Source organism: Eptesicus fuscus, chromosome 21 (assembly GCF_027574615.1).
Source record: "Eptesicus fuscus isolate TK198812 chromosome 21, DD_ASM_mEF_20220401, whole genome shotgun sequence".
In the NCBI taxonomy this organism is placed as follows: domain Eukaryota; kingdom Metazoa; phylum Chordata; class Mammalia; order Chiroptera; family Vespertilionidae; genus Eptesicus; species Eptesicus fuscus.
The window spans coordinates 2,832,412-2,853,284 of record NC_072493.1 but is presented as its reverse complement, the minus strand read 5'-3'; the positions used below and the strand labels follow the sequence as shown (position 1 = coordinate 2,853,284).

The 20,873-nt window shown below is 58.4% G+C and overlaps 2 protein-coding genes and 1 non-coding gene across 7 annotated transcripts in view; 1 reads left to right on the top strand and 2 right to left on the bottom strand.

The window, feature by feature from the left end:
- Nucleotides 1-17,640, top strand: part of RBL2 (RB transcriptional corepressor like 2) — a 55,953-nt gene extending 38,313 nt beyond the window's left edge. The window contains exons 23-24 of one of the 2 annotated variants that reach the window (XR_008554897.1): nt 4,426-4,630; nt 17,402-17,640. The gene's annotated coding sequence lies outside the window, so the exon portion shown is untranslated. The remainder of the gene's footprint in view (nt 1-4,425; nt 4,631-17,401) is intronic. The other variant, XM_008152336.3, reaches the window with a different exon arrangement.
- Nucleotides 567-9,312, bottom strand: AKTIP (AKT interacting protein). Of its 4 annotated transcripts, none has more exons than XM_008152335.3 (10): nt 9,169-9,312; nt 6,587-6,694; nt 5,292-5,497; nt 2,833-2,897; nt 2,654-2,754; nt 2,140-2,228; nt 1,970-2,068; nt 1,779-1,886; nt 928-988; nt 567-785 (listed from the first exon to the last, which is right to left on the bottom strand). In XM_008152335.3, exons 2-10 carry the CDS (start codon nt 6,626-6,628, stop codon nt 675-677), a joined length of 882 nt encoding a protein of 293 aa, XP_008150557.1. In that variant the 5' UTR covers nt 6,629-6,694; nt 9,169-9,312; the 3' UTR covers nt 567-674. The 4 variants fall into 4 exon arrangements, with proteins under 4 accessions (XP_008150557.1, XP_027982784.1, XP_054566145.1 ...); XM_028126983.2 differs by lacking the exon at nt 9,169-9,312 and adding an exon at nt 8,965-9,058; XM_054710170.1 differs by lacking the exon at nt 9,169-9,312 and adding an exon at nt 8,965-9,058 and having other exon boundaries at nt 567-782.
- LOC114226729 (small Cajal body-specific RNA 1) lies at nt 4,210-4,363 on the bottom strand. The gene has a single exon (XR_003612825.1). It is a non-coding gene; the product is annotated as a small Cajal body-specific RNA 1 (non-coding RNA).
- Nucleotides 17,641-20,873: the final 3,233 nt, after the last annotated feature.

Here is a 20,873-nt window from a genome sequence, read left to right as displayed (position 1 = left end):
GGTTTATTTTGTCTCTACAAAACACATTAGTCATTCATCACTTAAATATCTGACTTCATTAGAAACCGTTCTAACACTTTTTCTCCCTCCTGCCATAAAAATACAGTAAGTAATTTGCTTTTAAAAAAACACAAAACTATGAACCAGTGTTCTGGCCGCCTCATGCCCCTAACGTGCACCTGGTAGCGATTCGTAAATCAGTAAGACAGTGGGCTAAAGACTGAGAGTCGGGTGGCCTCGCGCTGAAAGTGCTAGTACGCTAAGGAACCTGCTCTCTCTACACCTTTCCTCTCCACTTCCTAACATATGTACAGCCGAGACACCGATTTAACAATCATTACATAGTGCTAAACCCTGTCTACTCTATTCGTTTCAAATGAATGCCACTTACCTTTAGCATTAGATTCAGAAAAATACTTAAGCCTCAAGGTCCCCAATAATCTGGAGTACTGAACTAGATAACCACCCTAAAGACACTTCTGACAGAAGTAATAACGCGTTACTTAGAGAGAGCTTTCCAGAACTTGCTGTTAGAACCTACGCGCACGGACACCACTGACGCCCAGTCCTCGTTCGCACAGTTTACTCGCGGCGGTCCGGGCCGCCGGTCAGCCTGGACTCGGCCTGCGTCCGCGGGAAAGTGCCTGGTGCACCAGTCACCGCAGTCCCGGCTCCTAGGTGGTTCCCGTTTTCTCTTCTTTACTGAAGGGTTGTACTGAGCCAGGCTTTACCCAGGACAGGCCAGCAACGTGAACACTTTTATTGTGCTGGTCTTCAGGCTTCTTCTAGGCACAATCAGAAACAGACAGCAGAAAGGGACTGATGAGACGTCAGCACTGTACAAACCCGTCTCCCCAGCAGGTGTCTGTGCAGAACGAGGTTAGAAAGGGGTCAGCAAGGTAGCGACCTCAGAAACGGTCAGCTTACTTTCTGAGTCAGCATCTTCTCTCTGGCTTCGTCGTGTATAGAAGGATTCCATGGAGAAAAGCTTAAAGAAGAGAGAAAGATTTAAAAACTGTTTGGCTTACTAAATTTGCAGAACATCTATTTTTTAAAACTTAGGCCAGTTGCCATAACAAAACCTAATAAGGATTTAAAGAAAAGTCTTTAATCAGTTGTCAACGTGTAAGTTTTAGACATTATCTAAATGATTTTCTCACATGATAACCATGCTTTACAGAGTATTTTCCTCGGGTTAGCTCATTTAAGCCTTGAAACAACCCCTGAGGTACTATTAGTTAAAGATGAAGAAAGTGAGGCACAGGAAAAGCGAGTAATTGTTCCGGTCACAAAGCCGACCACTCTGTCTGCAGAGCCTTACCCACTGCACTACACCGCCTCCCCGGCACCGGTGTGCGGAGCGCTAAACCACCCATCCTTCAGGTCTGTTCTCCCGCCGCTCGGCCCCAAGGTCAAGTGTCACAGAGCTCCAGAACCCACTGTCCCACACTAGTGACTCTCCCCTATGCAGCGTCCCTCCCTCAGCACGTCGGAACCTTGCCGGGCTGTGGCTGTGGCTGTTTGAGGGGGGCTCCCGCTGACACCGACACTTAAACAGCACATTACAGGGTCCTCGGGAACCAGTCACCTAGTAGCTCACCACGGGCACGGCGTGCCTGTCGATGGGAAGCTTTCTGTTGAAGGAGCTGAAGAGGGGTCCGCAATCTGTTGTAGGCTAACAGGCGATATACTTTCCCTTCCCCCCTTTTTAATTTAAGTCCACCCGGACCGTGGCGCACAGGCTGCCAGGTGCGTCTGTCGAGGTCCGCAGCACGTACCTAATGGCGTAGGGGTCTTCTATTTTAGGCTGGTCAAACAGGCGGGCCGTGCACAGCTTCACGCTGTCCACCACTTTACTCTTAAACAGATGGACATCTTTCTCATACCTGTGGAAAGTCTCAGTCAGAACGTTACCCAGCCTCTCCGAGGCCGCAATCTCAGGTGGATGTGAAGGAAAGCAGTGACCTACAGGACCGCAGCCTCCGGGTGCAGGGGGCTCGCCGTGTCGATCTTGTAGAACACTCGCCTCGCGTACATCAGCACCTGCCAGATGTGGTTGTGGTTCCGCCTAAGGGAGACAGGCGCGTGACTTGGGCGTCCTCCTGACGCTGTCACTGAAGGAAACACTTAGCTACTCACCTCCACTTCGCAAACGCTCTCTTCACATCCAGTTCACCCGAGGAGGGGTCGACGAGCGGGTGGAAGACGGGGATATCAAACACCAAGCGCTGTGTGGAGAGAGCCGTAGCTTTCAGTGGGAGCGAGAGGCAGTGGGCCCACAGACAGTGGCAGGAAGCGTCCGGACAAGGCAGTCATGCCAGGAGCTGCCCCAGAGCGAGCCTTCCCTCCTTTCCCCTTTGTCCTGCGCCGTGCAGTTTTGCAGTGAGGGGGTGCTCTACCCAGCACCACGACCCCGAGTGCTGCGTCAGCCTCGGCGCACGGCTGCGAGAGCACAGGCACAGCTCCCGGTGGAGGCTGGCATGGCAGAGGACACAGCGAGGCACAGGCCCTCCCCCCAAACACCGAAGGGCAGACAGACATCTCGGGAAACAATCATAAAAGTGGCTGGTCAGGAACTGAACCAAGACTCCTTCAGCGCCCTGTGGGCCTCCTCGCCGGCCAGCACACGGGCCAGGCTGTGGCTCCCACTCACCGGACAGTCGCCGTCTGGGTAGTTATCAGGGATGTACACTGTGAACTTAAATACTCCGTCTTGGTAAAGTCCATGCCGAATGAAGATCACGCCAAACCACACTGCAGGAGAGGCAAGCGCGGTTAAGGCCGAGTGTCAGAGGCACCAGGTGTGCTGCCGCTGCAGAAAGAGGCGCTTACCTAACGCTGAGCGGTAAGACGGCTGCACGTAGACACCCGGCAGCTTCTGCTTCACCAGCAGGGTACTACAACAGAGCAGAGCGGGGGCTGGACGGGGGTCCGTGACGGACACCACCCGGTCCTGTTCTGCGGAGAAACAGTCCCTCCAGGGGCAGCGAGGCCCTAGCCCGACAGGCCCCGTCATCCCAGCCCCTCACCTGGCCCCGGCGGCTGCCCTCTACTGGCTTCACCACAAAGAGCCCAGATGGAGACAGTCAAGCCAAACACAGGGACACAAAGAATCACGTTTTCCTCCCAGAAACCCACCTCCCCAAACAGCATCCCAGACACGCACTGGGGGTAACTCTGAACAATGCAACCTGCTTTAAGCTCTGGACATTACGCCTGAGGTAGGCGAGAGGACTGGTCAAGGTACTGCTTCGGTGACTGCACAGCAGAGCTCACCCACACATTCAAAAGCCACTTAAACCCAGCGCCAGGTAATCCTATATAATAAAAGGCTAATCTGCAAATAGACCAAACAGCCGGTCACTAAGACGCGCACGGACCACCAGGGGGCAGATGCTCAACACAGGAGCTGGGCTCACGATTGGGGAGCACAGTGGCAGGAGCCTCCCGCTTCCATGGCAGCGCTAACGACCCCTTGGGGGATGTCCGCCTGCCAGCTTAGGCCTGATCCTCAGGGAGTGTGTCCAAGCCAGCAGGCAGACATCCCCCGAGAGCTCCTGGACTGCGAGAGGGCGCAAGCCGGGCTGAGGGACCCCCCCCACCACAGTGCATGAATGTCATGCCCTGGGCCTCTAGTTAAGAATAAAGTCCCAAGCACGGCCCTCACGGAGGTGTCACTTTCAGTGTGACCCTAGTCCCTGGGCAGAAGGCCATGTTTAGGTTTGTCCGCGGTGTGCTGCTGCTCTGAACTGACCCTGCGGCGCAGACACGCCCTCTGGGCCCGGGGTGGGTGCCCAGACAGCACAGACACTGGCTGCTTGGGCTCTGGGGGACCTCGTCCCACCCCAGCCATGCCACGCCGCTCTTCGCAACTGAGCCATGAGCCCAAACAAGTCAGGCTGTGAGCTTTAAGTGTGAAGTAGACAGTGGACCTTAGTTGATAGTTTTATTACCTATTTGCCTGACTTTAAAGCAGTCACTCCTTTAGATGCAGCTACCGCAGCACAGTTTGCCAGAGGCCGTTCTGTGTTCTGCACAGACGCAGGGCTCAGTGCCAGAGTGGAAGCCTGTCCAACGCACTGCCCCGCCTCCAGCACAGGCCCCTTACCCAGCCTGGGGGCCCTGCCGGCGGCTCAGCCCCTCTGCCCTGACAACATTGGTGCCTTTAAAATAACTTCATGGACAAAGGAATTTTATTTTATTTTTTCCAGTTATGCCACTGATTCATAACTCAGTGTGTCCTGACACACTGGGCTTAAAGACTCAGGGTTCTGCTTTACTACTGCACTTCTTCAGCCTCGTTACCTGCACACAGCACATGCCCGCAGCACAAGGCTAGGACACAGCTCAGTATCAAGTGCCGTGTGCAAAGGAATTTTTAAATAACTGAAATTAAGAATTCTCCACACTTTGTCCTTGGGACAGATTATTTCATCAAATGCCACCTGCCCTCAGTCACTATGGGAGCCCGTGGTGGGCCAGGCACACCACTGCTATCACGCCTCACACCGCGCACACGTGCAACCGCAGTCCAACCTTGATTTCACTGACCAATCAGCCTCTTCCTGCGCAGAGCCTGCATCTTTATGACGCCCTGTGTCACCTCCTTCAGCTTCGCAGGTCATACGGAGTAAGTCAAATCCCCTTTCTAGTGACAGGCCTTCAAATGTGTGAAGTCATGCACTTCTCAGATTTTCTCCAGGTCCCCAGTCCCAGTTCCTTCACTTACTGCCTCCCAGGGCCTGGCTCTCCATCTCCCCTACTGGGACCACCTCCTCAGGGGTCAGGTGCCTCTCACAAGGTGACCCCCCGAGCGTAGCACAAAGCCTCCAGCGGGGCCTGCCCGGGGAAGGCTAGATGGCCACCCTCCCATTGTCCCGTCCTCTGCGACCTCTTCAGGAGGTGAATTCCTCCCTGCATAGGAAGGAAGACCAAAATTAAGTCCCTGACCTACCACAGGTACTTCCTAAATCTTCCTCCCTGTTCACGCTCTCCAAAGCAGGCGTGGAAATCAACGCACACATTTGCTTTCAAATCCTACTTACCCAAGATCTGTATGAGAGTCATTATATGTATGAGAACATACGACATTCCTCAGGCCTTGGTTAAGAAAGGTTATGCGCCTACCATAGCCTCCCTCTCTGTAAACAGCCGGCTGACACTGCAGAGGTATGCGCTGGAGCTTGAAGATTAAATGGCGGCCACTAACTGAGCCCAGTCCCTTAGAGCGCACTTCACTCTTTACCTTCAAGAGTCCTTCAAAAAGGCCGCCGAATGGTTTAGGAACTTACAATTCTGCCAGAAGAGAGTACTCCAGGTAGAAGGGCCCGTAGGAAGCGTGTGTGCCATTTGTTGACTGTGCTGCTGGGGCAGGAGACGTGGGCTTCGTGATGGGCAAAGCGTTCTTGGGAATAGAAGGCAGCTGTTTCTTTGGAGCCGCGCGGGGAGGGCTGGCCTTCCCGTCCCCAGCCACTGTCTTCTCTTCACCGTCAGATCGCTATTCAAGACGCAGTGGGGAGAACAGCTGTTAGGATGGTTCTTAACACACAGTGTGGTGCTGTCCTTAGTCCCTGGCCTAAAAGCTGGAATTACTCTTACGAAGACATCCTGGCACCATGGCCGAGATGACTCGAAAGGCCTTTGTGCGGGGCCAGTATCCAGAGCAGAACAGAGCTGAAGCAAGACCAACACATTAGAAAACTCCTGTGAGCTGCGTCTATGGAGCCCAGAAAGCCAATATTCACGAAATTTAAGTGAAACAAAAAATGGTTTCTCCAGGAGGCCCCCAAAAGAGGGCAAGGGGTGACTAAACACAATTGTGCAGCACCCGCACAGCCCCTGAGCAGCTCCATGCTGTAGGCCAGGCGCTAAGCAGCTCAAACACCAGCGAGGAGGGAGGGAGTCACTGTCTGACATTAGCGCTTGGGTTAGGAACAAGGAAGGAAGCTGCTCTCTCTGGCAGTGGGTCCGACTGTGATCCTGTCCCTAGTGCCTACATTGCCGTTTGGACTCTCCCCCGCATAAGCCATCATCCACAGGGAGAGACGAGGGGAGTCCAGATAGACTGCCGTCTGGCCGGTGAATCACTGCCTTCGAATGTATGTCCTGTGCCTGGAGAAAAGATGAGCAGCGGTGCTCTCAGGGGTGGGATTACGCTTTTGTCTTTGCGTGTGTTCGGCTTTCCTAAAATGTATTGTTTTTTGCCACTAAAAACATTTTATTTAGAAAAATTAAACCAGTGGCCTCGAGTTGGACTTGACCACACGGGGCTGGCCTTTCCCAGGGCTTTCCTACCCAGAACATCTCGCGCTTCAGGGAGATGTGCAATGCAGGCATGAGCGGCACTCATCATGTTAGCATCGCCGATCCCAACGTCTCAGTGCTACCAGTGTCATTTCTATTTGAGATGCGACCTCCGTCTCGGAAACTAACTTTAATCCACAAAATAACTGCTTCTCTAAAGTGAAGCCTGAACTGAAACACCAGATGGTGATCCTGTTAAGGTCAGGGCCACCCGAGCATGATTATGTGGCCTCGTTCTTATGCAAATGCTGTCTCACCACAGTCACCACCCACCGGCACCTACTTGGCGTCCAGAGCTTGCGGACATGCTCCGGAAAGGGTTCATAACGCGGCTCCTCACGAAAGCGCGGCCGCCTGCGTCATCCAGCTTCTGTCCCCAGAGTCACTTCACCTTCCAGTGAGGGGAAACAGACAGCCAACACCAAAGTTAAGCCTTTTGAAATAAGAACTAAATGTGCCATTCTCAATAGGAATACAACACAGCATTATATCACACACAGTTATAAAACCCAGGGGAAAACGTCTTCAGAAATTGTTTCCTTCAACTATTTTGAAGGAATAGTTTGAAGGAATCGTTCCCCCTCCGTCTTTTGACTCCAATATCTTCCCACCTTTAAATACCCCCAGGAGCCTGGGTGCCAGTGCTCGGCCGGGATTCAGAATCTCGGTGACACAGCTCCGCTTCGGTGCCAGAACGCAGGAGCCCTGGGCTACAACAGTCGCTGCCAGCGCTGAATGCGCTGTCCCCACATGACTCCAAGTCTGGCGCTCTTCTCGGGGTTATGGGAAATTAAAGGCCCAAAGGGCCATTTAAGTGTGTCCCCAAAGAGTGGTCTTCAGCACAAAATGATTCTCTCTAGCAAAAGTAGCAGCCAAAGAAGTAAGAAAAAATGGGGGAGGGCGAGTGAGTGGGAGACAGGGCTAACGGGGTCTTGTCAGGACCGTTCCCAAGAAATGACCTTTTTTAACTGCTTGAAGGATGGAGACGGCAGGACCAGGCATCCAAGGATACAGGTACAGCAGAGGCGTGCAAAGAGCTTTCCCCAAAGCTGGAAGCAGTGGGTAAGAGCCTGTCTCTAAGGTCACAGAGTCAGGGGTCACTGACTAAAAATACAAAGGGAGAGGCCTAGAGACCAGCAAGCCGAGCTGAGACAGCACCGTCTGCTGGGGTGCAACCCCCTCCCCCCCCCCCCCCCCCCCCCCCCCCCCGCCCCAGGGAGACCAGAGCCCCTTCTCTGAGCTGTTGGCACCGAGCAGAAGGCTGCAGGTGGAAAGGGTCAAGCTGAGCAACATTTTACTAAACTCTTGAGAAGCAAATCATGAGAGAATCAGGTACCAAATGTCCCTATTCAGCAAAAATGTGATTTCTGCAGGCCTGTGAGGTGCCTCCCAGCCCCGCCCATGCCAGTTAATGAGGCTTGCAAGACACCATGCCGCCCGGTAGTTAAGTCAAAGGAATGAGGATGTTGGTCCTTCCACCAACCTGTTGACTTACACTGAGTGGCCAGGTTATTATGCGTTCAGAGATCATCATAATCTGGCCACTCAGTGTATATCCAGTAAATAGCAACTTAATTGCCAAGAACTGCAAACCTGCCTTTAAAGATGACTAAGATGAAAATCACTGGGAGATAAAAAATGTGGAGGCACAAAATGAGAGCAGCACCCCACTGTCACCTAGGCAGACCTGACTGAAGAGGGGATCATCCCCTTGGGACACAGTGATCACAACCAGGTGGTTACTGGGGTTGATCAATCCCGTTAGGCCCCCTCCAAGTCTATCCCTCATGACTTTGCCTGGAAGAACTCCCCCGGCTCCTCCTAGGAGCAACTTAATCACCTGGAGAAATTGTAGCCCATTTTTCGGGAATAAGATCACCATTTATGGGGTGTCTAGTCTACCCAGACACGATAGCACTTTCCAACAGGAGTGGCATAGATAGGCGGAAGACGTAAGATGCGTCCTAGTCATTGGGAAACGGTCTGGCATGTCTGCTGGTTCGGCCACACACCCCCTCCTGTCAAGCTGAGGAGGGAGATCTCGGACCGTCCGAATGAAGCGCACACGGCCTGCACCAGCACCTTAAGAGACGGGTCCTTGTTTCCTCCTGTGCGCCAGGGTCCCCACAGGGGCACCGCGTTAGCACGTCACCAACAGCCTTAAGGTCCACGTTAGGAGGCGACGGGCACGCACCGGGCGTAAACGCATCTCCTCGCGCAGAGAATCTGGACAAACCTGTCTCTGCCGGATGCGACATGGCCGGGTCCCGGCCTCAGCTACCTCCCTCTCCAGGCGCCGCGAGCCCTCCCGCCAGGCAGAGGGTCTCCGAGGCTGGGACGCCCCGCCCCCACCCCACCCCAGGGAGGGCACAGGGCCGCGGGCGGGCGTGGGAACAGGGCCGGGCAGGGCGGGACCTGGATGGGGCGAGCCGGTCGGCTACCTTCTTGCCCAGCCTGGCACCCTCCCCAGCTCCCCAGCTCCCCAGCTCCGGGACAGACCCCAGCGCCCCTTCAGCAGGTGCCTGCAAACACGGGCAGGTGCCCAGCCCCGCCCCCATCGCTCCGGAGCCCGGAGCGCCCAGCGGGCAGAACGCCGGCGGCGAGGACGCTGGCAGCGGGGTTAAGGACGCCACAGCCCCCATGCCCAGAGCCTTTCCTCACCTCAGAGCCTTCAGTGCAGTCTCCCCGCGGCTAAGCGCCCTCGCGTCCCGACAGCATCTCCGGTGGCCGCCACAGCCGGGCCCTGCCCGCTCCCTGCCCGCCCCGCCCCGCCCTGCCCTACTCTTCGCGTCAGGCTCCGCCCTGGTCTAGCCCCTCCACCCCGAAGCTTCCGCCCAGCCTCCTGGCACCCACTGGCCCCCAGACCTGTCTGTCAAACACGTTCTTCCGGGAGCGTTGGGGTGTTGAGGACTCCACTCTGTCCTGCCAATCAAAGCTACTCCGCTCGGTGAGGCAACTCCTGGCATCTTGAAGGACGGGCCATGTCCCGGAAGTGTAGGCCAGGGAGATGGAGGGGCGCCTCTGCATAATTGGCCGCCGCGTCAGCCAGTCACCATAGAGACCCGCCCACATGTTTATGCGGAACCTCTGCGGCCATTCAGAAAGCGGGGCTGCGGCTTTCCTGCTGGACCAGGGCGGGGCGGGCGTGGGACTGCAGTCTCCTGGGCTTGGCGCCCGGCCGTGGGCGCTTGCCAGCCGGTCCACCCGGCTCTACCTGCCCCTGCAGGTCAGCCAGGCCGGAAAGCGAGGGTCCATCAGGTGGGGAGACCTGGAAGAAGCCTTACGTAATAGAGGGGAACGCCAGCTTTCTATGCCAGAGAGGAGGAAGCTAATGGATACTCTTGACGCCAGTCAAACTGCCCTTGAGGGTAGGCTGCGAGGAGCTTTGGAAATTGTACATGTGGGTCCCTTGAAAGAAGACACTAAATGGGTCCTGATGGCTCACTGGGCTCAAATGTAAAAGCAGAGCATAGCAGCCATTACTAAACAGGGGCCCTCCCCAAACTGCATTTCAGGGACAAGCCTGCATTGAACTGCACTGTTCCTGCATCTGAGCCAGCCCTCTAAAGGAATTCCTGCAATCCTATTTCAACCAATAAGACTGATACTTTCCCTGTCAAATCGACTGCACAGCGCCACTAATTACAGTGACTCATTCTGACCAATCAGGACTGTGTTTTTTAGACCAATCAAACTGCAAGGAGTTGGAGTCTTCATTTGCATAAGGGCAGGCCAATCAGGGACCAGGGGCAGGGCCTTCTATCTATATAAGTCAGCTCCGCTCGGGGCAAGTGCCTGGTCCACATTCCAGCCCGCATAGACCCCAGGGGCTGCCTCCCTGCCAGGGCCACCTCACAGCCCTGCTGTCTCATAATTGAACTGTTTCCTTCACCACCACCTCCCAAATTGGTGATTCCTGTTGGCGTTAACTGACACCATATGGGACCGAAAATATGGGGGGACGAGGACCAGGAATTTACATCTGTCACAAATTCCTCTGTGATTCTGGCGCTGAAGTTTGAGAATCTCTCCCATGGCACTGTAGCTTCCGGTCCTCTGACCCTTTTTATTTTCACCTCACAAGCCTTCCCTGTGATCTGGAACACCTTGACCAAGTCTAGTGCTGCTCAAAAGCTTCCCATTGAATAAAAAGTCATTTTTGACTGAACGAAGTCTAAGCTCAGCCAGACTTACAAGGCACACCCTATGCTGGCTCATTCCCATCTCATGTCCCATGTCGGTCCCCAGACCAATTCTGTGCCTATTGCCATTAGCTTCCACCTCAAGCCTTTTCTCTCCATGGTGCCTTCTCTTGGCAAGCTCGCCCGGTCTCCACCTCAGGCGATATATTGCATTCAGAAGAGGAGAAATAGACTCTAACTGGGTTACTGTTCAACTGTGCTCACCTTTGAAATGCTGGTAAAACGGCCTCTAGTGGAATGGCAGGCGGCCAAAGTCTCCTAATGTTAATCCCTAGGGGAGGTCCTGAAGCCCAGCTTCCTCCCCCGCTGAAAACACTCCTCACCGCTTGCTTCTGTCCAGTGTGCATGCACTCGGGAAGGCTCATGCCCTTAGCGTGTGTCTCCGTCAGTGTCAACAGGCAAGCAGGACGCCCTTCCTTCTGACCCCGGGGGTCTCCCTGGGCACCTCTCTGGTTTGCAGCTCCTCCTCCTCTCCCCAGTTCTTCCTCTGATCTCACTCTCTCCTCTCTTCTTGGCAATCTCATCCCTACCCCAAGCTACACCCAGGACTCACATGTCTCTCTGCAGCTCAGACCTCGCCGCTGTGCCTCAGAGGAGCGTGTCCAACCGCCCGCTTGGCCCTGATGCCTCGGACACATGTCGGTTGGAATCCCTAGGCCTGCGCATACCAGGAAACCCACCTGCCCCTGGCTTCCATGGCACGGGGATTCCCCCACTGGTAGGGCGGGCCCCGGCGTGGCCCCCGCTTCGGGCACTGCTCTCCTTGCGCTCCCAGGAATGGCATTTCCAGGCTGGTAGCAAGGTGGCCGCTGCCCTCCCAGGCACGCCCAGGTGAGGCCCAGATGAGGCGACGCCCAGCAAAACGAGGTCTTGTTCTCCCCCCGTCTCTGGAAGAAGAGCAGGAGGGACAGTCAAGGGCACGCGGAGTGACTGCCAGGGTTGGCTCGGGCCGATCATGTACCCCAGGCCCCTGGGCTTGGCGGCGGCCTGGCATCGTGGGGTTTGTATTTGGGAATGGCCGCTCTGTGCGGAGGGCCACGAGAGTTTAGGGAACCAGGCGAATTGACAGAGGCGACGGAGAAGTGAGTGACTTCCAGAGACAGTGGAGAGGCGGAGTGGACAGGACTTGGCTGTGGGTGAGATATGGGGGTACGGGGTGAAAACGAGAGGGGGTATCATGGATGGCACCTGGATTTGGGGCTTGAGCTAGCGGATGAATGGTGAGGCCATTCACGGGGATGAGACACAGTGAACCACTGCTGATGGGGGGGCGGGCGCGGGAACCAGCGGGTTCGGGGAGTTTCCGGAAGTGCTGTGGTTTGTGTGCCCACACCATGGACTGCCCTGCACTGCTGACAGAGCCTCGATATTTGTTGAGTCCAACCCTCCAAGGTTCCCCATCGCTCTTAGGTCAGAGCCCAAACTCCCTGCGGTGGCTGTGGGCCCAGCGAGGCAGGGCTGACACCCGTGGAGCCCCCCGCCCCAAGCTCCAGCCTCCCCCACTCTAACTCCCCGGAGGCATGACGCTCTGCCCCCCATCTCAGCTCAAACCCCACTTCCTGAGAGCCATTTGGGGGGATGACTCAGTGTCTCTCCCACACCGCCCGGTACGCTCCACGGGGCAGGACCCTGTCTGTTTTGCTCTTCACGGTTCGCCCCCCTTTCCGCACCGGCTCAGTGCCTGGAGCAGCAGGCTGTGATGCATCTTTGACCGAGGAAAGGCAGAGCCATTTAATACATTTAAGACGCCTCCTAACCTGCATGCCCGAGCTCTGCACCACGGAAGTAGCTCGTTGTGAAAATGGGGGGATCTGTCTAAGGGAATTTCAGAGGCAGCCTCGAGGGACCGCTGTCCTTAAGACTAAACTCCAAGTCCTGGGAGGGAAAGCCAGCCAGCCTAACCCTCCGTACGAAACAGTCAGTCCCTTCGTGTTACAGTCCTCGCTCTAAATTTTGGGGGCAAACGTGATATTTGCGTCTAAAGATAAATTCTTCTTGCGTCAGGACTTAATAAACATGTGATCTCCGAGTCGTCAGGAAACCAGCTCATGTTCTAATCGCCAAAGCGATACTGAGTCCCCTGGTCTCTCGGTTTCTGGGAAGTGGATTGTACGGAGCAGATCACTGATTTACTCCTAAAGGGAGGAGGATGGGGTTAGGTCCGTGGTCAGCAAACTGCGCCTCGCGAGCCACATGCGGCTCTTTGGCCCCTTGAGTGTGGCTCTTCCACAAAATACCACGGCCTGGGCGAGTCTATTTTGAAGAAGTGGCGTTAGAAGAAGTTTAAGTTTAAAAAATTTGGCTCTCAAAGGAAATTTCAATCGTTGTACTGTTGATCTTTGGCTCTGTTGATTGATGAGTTTGCCGACCACTGGGGTAGGGGAAGTGTGTATGCACTTCAGATGCACACACACCAGCCAGTGCTCTCACCTCAGTCCACTGGCCCCTGAACCCTTTGGCGAAAGGATTCCTCGATCGTGTGGAACCTGTGTCCCTGACGACATGTACCGTTCAAGATACATCCGTGATCACATAGCTGTGGATTTACTCTAACATGTCAGAAAAAAGTAACATATCAAAAGTACAACTTTATGGTTAGCAGTGTTTGGGGTGAGACCAAAGCAGGCATTTAAGTTGTCTTAAGTGAATGGACTTCAGGGAGGATCTTAAATAAGTGACGCTCCCATGGCTGCCGGTAACCCTCAGACGAGGCGGAAGTCATGGCTTTTGCCCACGACTGCCGTCTGAGCAGCACTGGACGTGGACGGGCATGGCTGCTGCGCCCTCCGTCCTCGCTGGCCATTGCAGTGCTTGCTTATCAGCATCACACTGAGCTTCCACTTCCTGGCGGCCCCTCGGTCCCCCCGTTCGGGTCCCGGTGACCCCGGCCCCGGGTGAACGGGTGAGCGGAGAATGCACGACCGGAGGGACGGAGGGACGCATGTCACGGAGCACAGCCTGTCTCCTCTGAGTCAGAGGGCCGCGAGGCAAAGCAACCGGGACACAGCGTGGCGGCTCACAGAGGCCGGGGAGAGCCATCGACGTCCTCTGACGACCAAGCGACACACACAACTAGCACCCGCTCCCGCAGCTGCAGGCGGCTGCCCCCACGAGCGTCCTCTCTTCAACCGGCCTTATCTTTGCCAACGCACCTCACTGCGGTTCCCAAGCATTTGGAAAGATAAAGGCGTGGGGTTAGCTTTAGCTGGAGTGACAGATTCGGAGAAAGACGACGAGCGACAGAGAGAGAGAGAGAGAGAGAGAGAGAGGTTCATCCATTGATAAATACGTCAGGGTTCGCCGTGGGCGGGGCACGGTCCCCCCGCAGAGGCCTCTGTCCTCACGATGGGCAAACAGTGACTTCGAAAGACCAGGCATCTCAGCAACCTTGAGGGTCTGCCCCCAGCAGGTGGCCCGTCACCGCTCCTCTCCCAACTTGTCATGCAAGTTCAGTCCCAGGGGAAGGCAGATCCCCAGGACACCCGTAACCCACCCCGGACGCAGCAATGCCTCACAGCTTTGCCATGTTCCTTTTCCTCATTTCTCCTCCCGAATCATTTACACGAAGTTGCCGTCATGACCTTCACGCCCATCACCCCAGCATGCATCTCCTAAGGCGGTGATGGCGAACCTATGACACGCGTGTCTCTGATGACACGCAGCCGCATGCCGAGGATGAAACATTTGCTGCTCCTGAGGATGAAACATTTGCGACTAGAGTCTTGGAGTTAGTTTTTTCCTCAAAGTGACACACTACCCGAGTGATGCTCAGTGTTTTGGCGAAGTTTGACACACCAGCTCAGAAGGTTGCCCGTCTCTGCCCTAAGGGCCGTCCAGGAACGGCAGCCACAGCACACTGGAGAGGTCCAACTTCCTAGCCTCGCTGCGGGCCACGCCTGTTCACACCGTCCTCCTGGTCACGCATCACAAGAGGCGTTTACAGCCTGGGGTTCCTAAGCCAGGATCCAAGCAAGGCCCCTGCTGCATTCAGTGCTCTCTTTCATCCACTTCTTCTAGAACAGCCCCTCCCCACCCTGCCCCACGGACTACCCGGACCGGCCAGGACGTCCTTGAGCTTGGTTCCCCATCCCCGCGTCTCTAAGCTGTGGGGCCTGAGGACGTGCGGGTTGTGTGTGTGTGTGTTGGGGGGGGGGGAGGGGATGGGGGGCAGGGGAGAGGAGCGTGTGGTGACCCCGGCGCAGCTGATGCAGAACCGCCTCCTAGCGATTGCCGTGAGCATCAGACACAAGGACGCCCTCTGCTGGCAGCGGGACGCCACGTCTGCTGCTGTGAACCCCAGGAAAGCGGGGAGTTTGCAGCGGGAGACGCGGCTAGTCTGCCCCGACTCTGAAGGCGGACTTACTGTCCGCGACTGTCCGCGCCACGTGCTCTCCGGCCGCCCGCTGGGTGCTTGCCCGCTAGCGGTTCCGAGACGCTCGGGGGGCGGGCTGCGGCGGCGCCCGCAAACTCGGGGGGGGGGGGGGGGGCGGTGCGGGGAGCGGCGGGTCTCGGGCGCTTGCGGGTTCAGCGAACACCTGCTCCGTCCACCGGCAGCCAGGGGGCCTCAGGCCCGCGCACGGCTGCACCGCCAGCTGCAAGGATGTTCACCTTTTCTCTTTCCGACACGACCAAGTGCCGGACAGTCCTTCACGTGCGGGGGAAGGACGAGAAAGGCTGCGATGACCTGGAGGAGTGTTGCGGGCAGGTGCGGCGGCTCTGCGGGAATGTGACTGCACAGCGGGGACCGCGGAGACCTTACGGTTATCCTAAACTTTAGGGTTCAAAGGAACGTGTTTCCCCAGTAACGGCAGCCCCTCCCTTTCCAGTGAGGCTAAAAGACAAACTCCACCCCGCCACCACCCCACCCCGCAGGGGAGGCTGCTGGCGGGGAGGGCGCTGGGGGGTAAATAACTCCGGGGCGTGGCAGCAACTCCTCCTGGCGGGCGGCCGAGTGCCCTCTGGTGGGCAGTGGGAAGAATGCAGGCGGCAAAGCAGAAATGGACGGTTTGTTTCTCCGAGAACCCTGTAGGCACGTTTGACAACAAACACGTCCAGGCTCTTAAACAGCCCAGATCGACATCTGCATTCCTGGAAGCATTCACCGAAATTGTTATGTTTCCTTTAGACAAAGTGCTCACAGACGCCAGCAGGGGGGCGGGCCCCAGGGCTCAGGTGCACAGAGAGGAGGGAACATGGTCCCTGACCCTCCATCTAAGATGCCTCAGACACCCCCCCATCCCCCGCAGTTATGCCCACGACCAGGCCGAGGTTGGCGGGGCCTGTGTTTAGGGAGAAATGTGGGGCGTCACCAGGGAGGTAGCACTCCTGGTGTGTTTGGGCGGGGGGAGGGGAGGGGGTACCGAGAAATCGAACTGTGAGAACGTGTCCTTTCCACACGAGGGATAAAGAGTGGGTGTGGCATTGCACTTCAAAAAGCTGGCCATGCGGTGGAAGAGATGGGACAGACGCCAGAGGAAGTGGCTCCCTTGGATGGCCCCGCTGGGTGCTGTCAAGGGGACAAGAGCTAGAGGGGGACGGCCACCCCCCGTGGGCCCCGTAGGCCACCTGCCGGGTGGATTTGCGGTGGAAGCACCCTTTCCATCAGGAAACCCGCTCCTACAGCCCTCGCCCTCGCGGTCTGGCCGGGCGGCTCCCGGGCACCAAGACCTCGGCCTCCTTGGTGATGACTCGGGAGCACCCAGCAGCCCAGGGCGGTGCTGTCGGGGCTCACAGCAGCCCGCAGAGGCGAGGACCTGCTCAGGAGGAGGGCCTTCTGTGGCTTCCACTCACCCATGCGTCCGGAGTCTCCATTAGCGACTCTCAGGCCCCCTGGCGAGCACTGCGCAGGCTCGGCGCCTTGGGAGCTGGGGAGGGCTCTGCTCACACCTGAGGCCCCGCCCCCGCTGGGAGGGCTCTGCTCACACCTGAGGCCCCGCCCCCGCTGGGAGGGCTCTGCTCACACCTGAGGCCCCGCCCCCGCTGGGAGGGCTCTGCTCACACCTGAGGCCCCGCCCCCGCTGGGAGGGCTCTGCTCACACCTGAGGCCCCGCCCCCGCTGGGAGGGCTCTGCTCACACCTGAGGCCCCGCCCCCACTGGGAGGGCTCTGCTCACACCTGAGGCCCCGCCCCCGCTGGGAGGGCTCTGCTCACACCTGAGGCCCCGCCCCCGCTGGGAGGGCTCTGCTCACACCTGAGGCCTCACTCCCGCTGGGAGGGCTCTGCTCACACCTGAGGCCTCGCCCCCGCTGGGAGGGCTCTGCTCACACCTGAGGCCCCGCCCCCGCTGGGAGGGCTCTGCTCACACCTGAGGCCTCGCCCCCGCTGGGAGGGCTCTGCTCACACCTGAGGCCACGCCCCCGCTGGGAGGGCTCTGCTCACACCTGAGGCCCCGCCCCCGCTGGGAGGGCTCTGCTCACACCTGAGGCCTCGCTCCCACTGGGAGGGCTCTGCTCACACCTGAGGCCACGCCCCCGCTGGGAGGGCTCTGCTCACACCTGAGGCCCCGCCCTCGCTGGGAGGGCTCTGCTCACACCTGAGGCCTCGCTCCCGCTGGGAGGGCTCTGCTCACACCTGAGACCAGCCAGCTGCGTGTTGGGAAGAGGCTGCACAGCAGACGGATTTGCACACCAGACAGGTGTAGCCCCGGGGCCGCCCTGCATCCGGCTGGACAGCCGTGGGACAGCGTGAAGGCCCCCCCTTTGCAAACTACACACCAAGGAGTCCCTGGCCAGGCAGGATGGTGATGGGGCGCCCATGTTCCGGGGGATTTAACCGCGGTGTTAAGACATCCTTTTCCTCTCTGCGGCTTGCAAGACCTAACCTCAGTCTCACCTTGAGGAAGCTCACAGGTCCCAGCCCCAGGCGGCTGAGATAACATCTTATCTGAACTGTTTCAGCTCCTGAGCCCGCAGGCGGGCGGGCCGCGCCCTTGGCCACCGGCCTCCACACCGGCCTCCACACCGGCCCTGGACCTGGTTCCGGACGGGGAGCTTGGAGTTGCCCTCAGACCTGAAGAAGTGATTTCTTCCCCACCTCTGACCAATCAGCGCCCAGCAGGACCCACCCCAAACCCCCTGCCATGTGATTTCGCCCCATAGACTGTAGCCCTGCAGCCCCAATAAACGAATCAGCGCCTTTCTGGACTCTCCCTGCCCGTGCATCCTCTGGCCAGAGCCTGCGGGGTGGGGGGGCGTGCGAGGGGAAGTGGTAGGGGTGTGCGGGGGGGGGTGTGTGTGTGCTGGGGGGGTGATGTGGGTGGGGGGCAGGCGGTGCGTGGAGGGTGGTGAGTGGGTCAGAGTGGGTGTGTGCCCCTGTGCGCCTTGTGGCTGCGAGTGGCCCAAGGGGAAGGTGGCAGAGGGGATGAGGGGTTGAGGGGATGAGGGGATGAGGGGGTGAGGGGGTGAGGGGACAGCGAGGCCCAGAGACTGTCCTTTCACAGATCACCCTGGCCTCGCCCCCCCAGCCTCCGCTCACTTTGCGCTGAAGAGGAGGGAGTAGCAGGGCACCCGCCGGTCAAACACTTTCTGGGAAGCCCCCCTGAGAGCAGCTTTGGGCAGAGGACAGGATGGCTGTCCGGGAGCCTGGCTGGATGGAGGCCGCAAGCCGGGCAAAGGGGCCTCGTCCAGTCTGCACAGCAACGGCTCCCAACCCGAGACTGCGGCCTGGGCCTCTCCCCGAGTCCAGGCTCCTGCCCCCCACTGCTCGCTCACCATGCTCACGGGGACGCGGTCACCTCGAACCCCTCGGCCACCCGCTGCGCAACACGGGGTGGGGGGGTCGGGGGCGGGCATGGGCCCTGCTGTGGATGGGCCGACCCTGAGCGTCTCCCACCTCACCTGGCAGCAGGCCTGGGGCCCTACTGCATCCATACCCCGAATCCAGCCGCTTCTCAGAACCCTGTCTGCTCCCGGGTGCCCGCCGGCCCCTGCCCACCTGACTACCCTCAAACCTCGCATCGCTCTCCGCCCTTTGCCCTGCAAACCCAGCGGCAGATCCTGTTAAAACCTAACTCAGGTCACGTCTCTCTTCCGCTCAAAAGGCCGATGTTCCCCTCTCAGAGTCAAACCCCAAGTCCCCGCGTGTCCTTCCCGCGAGACCCCCTCCCCGCCTCTCCTCCGTCCTGGGCCTCATGGCCACGCTCTCCCCTCGCTCCCGCGGCCCATCTAACCAGCCGCCCCGTCTAACCAGCCGCGTGTCTTACTTGAATCTTGTCTGTCCTCAGTGTCCCTTCCCTGACTGTCGGCCCCCAGGAGGCAGGATGCTCGCCTGTTTTCCCCGCGGGGGGTCCCCACACCTAGGACAGTGCCGCCCCCGCGATGCTCTCAGTGCAGTGGAGGAATGACCGGCTCCAGCTCCCGTCAGCGCTGCCCTCAGACAGGGTGTAAGCTGCGTCGCCTCCAGCAGTTACGACACAGCAGGTGTGTGACTCACCCTCGGAACCCGCAGCCGGGTGGGGGGGGGAGACACAGGACACTCCTTAAAGCGCCCCCACGCCCCAGCTCAGATCTGGGGTCGGTGAGAAGAGCAGCCTCTTCGCCGGGGCAGAGGCAGAGGGACGGGGACAGAGGGGTCGCCAGCGCCCTGTCCGGCCGGGACAGCCCCTCGGGCTCGCTCAGCACCCCACCCCCACCCCCCGCCGCCCTGCCCTCTGAACGTGAGACACAGTGTGTGTGGGTTGTCAGTCCTCGGGGTCAGGGGTCAACTAAGAGGAGGGGGATGCGAACGCTCCCCTCTTCTCCCCTCAGTGTGAGGCACCCCTGGACCCTGTGGCAGCGGCCCCTGGGCCTGGCCTGTGGGACACAGCTCCGCAGGGACAGACGCCGAGGGGGTGGGGCCGCTCTCCCAGGTCTCTCCAGGCGCGTGGGGAGACGCGGGGCCTGGGCTTGGCCGTGAAGTGCTGCTGCGGGCGGTGCCGGGGCCCTCGGGGCTGGCCTGCAGCGGCTCCTGGACACTGGTCCTCGGAGGGGCCTGGGCCACCTGGGGACGGCGCTGTGGCCCGTGCCGCGCGGGGGCCGCTGCCCCTCCATCCCAGCACCACTTGCCCGCGGGCCTCCTGGCAGAGCCTCCGTTCTGCCCTTCAGGCTGGACCCGGTGCTCCCAGAGCCCAGCCCCTGCGTCTCAGCGCCCCGCTCCCTCCACCCCAGGCCCGGCGGGAGCGCCCAGAGGGGCCTCACAGCGCGTCGGGGAGGTGCTCCCTGTGCCCCGCTGCCCGCAGGAGGGAACCTCCAATGCCTGTCTGCCCCTCGCCCCCCCCCCACGCTCCTCTGTGGCGATACCAAAGCACACCACCATCCACTTGGACGTTAACCGTGGCTCCTCCCAGCCCCCCTCCCCCCAGCGGTCCCTGCCTCCCGAGGCCCAGCAGCAGCCCAGGGAGGAGAGTCACCAGGACGCCGCACCTGCGCCTGCCTCAGCGCCGCGGTCCCACCCCCTCCCAGGGCAGTGCACAGCCGTGGGGTCTGTCTGCTCGCCCACCTGCCTGTCGGCCAGAGGCGCGAAGGCTGCGGCCTCCCTCCCACAGCAATCCCGGGCCCCTTTGATTTGTGGGGGAACCGGAGCTCTGCACCCCCCCCCCCAACTCCCCATCAGGCCGGCCTTTGAAGGCGCTCACTCCATAATTCAGGGTTTGAATCGAGTTCTAAATGGCAGTTAGAAATTGCACGTGGCAGTTCACAATGAAATTTAGCCTGACAGCTTGGACATAAAACTAAAAATAAATGAGTTCACATCCAAATAATAAGTAATAACAATGTTAGCCTGCATGAGAATGGCGGGGCTGGATTCAAATACAATATTAATTTTAGGAATATGAGTGACTGGGGAGAGACAGAGGCAAAGAAACCAGCCCTTCATATACCCATCGTCTCCTCTTATCCCCCAGGCAACCGCTGCCTTTCCCGCCGCCGCGGCAATTACGTGGTGTAATGGAGGCAGCGCAAATAAGCAGGAAGATTTCATTAAACCAAATGAGCAAATCATCTGCGTATTATTGCGATTTGATTGACACTGACAAGTGTCCCGCCGACGCCGGGGTGAATGTGATGAAGAAGCTGCAGGAAAGCTCTTGATAATGTTACTCTTGATAAAGTTGCCGGCCACCCGCTCTGAGTAAATAAAGGCGGGAGAGGGGTGACGCATATTAATTCCGTTGGCAGCGGCCGAGGACGCGGGGAGGGCAGCAGCCGCGGGTTCGGCGCGTGGCATTTCCTCTGAACGCCGAAATTGCATCCATGATTCGCATCGACTTTACGATAATATATTAATATTAAAACTAAAGGTCATTCCGCAGAACAGTTAAGCTGCCTGAGCTCCAACCTTTACGCCAATAACACTGGGAAGTAAGCGAGAAATATTTGAATACTGGGGGAA

Bases quoted from the DNA above. Each gene is read 5' to 3' on its own strand.
- AKTIP (XM_008152335.3), bottom strand. From the start codon at position 6,628: ATGAACCCTTTCCGGAGCATGTCCGCAAGCTCTGGACGCCAA. The intron at 2,069-2,139 runs GTGAGTAGCTAA...TGTCTCCCTTAG, and splicing joins AGAGCGTTTGCGAAGTGGAG to GCGGAACCACAACCACATCT. The intron at 1,887-1,969 runs GTAGGTCACTGC...GACTTTCCACAG, and splicing joins CACCCGGAGGCTGCGGTCCT to GTATGAGAAAGATGTCCATC.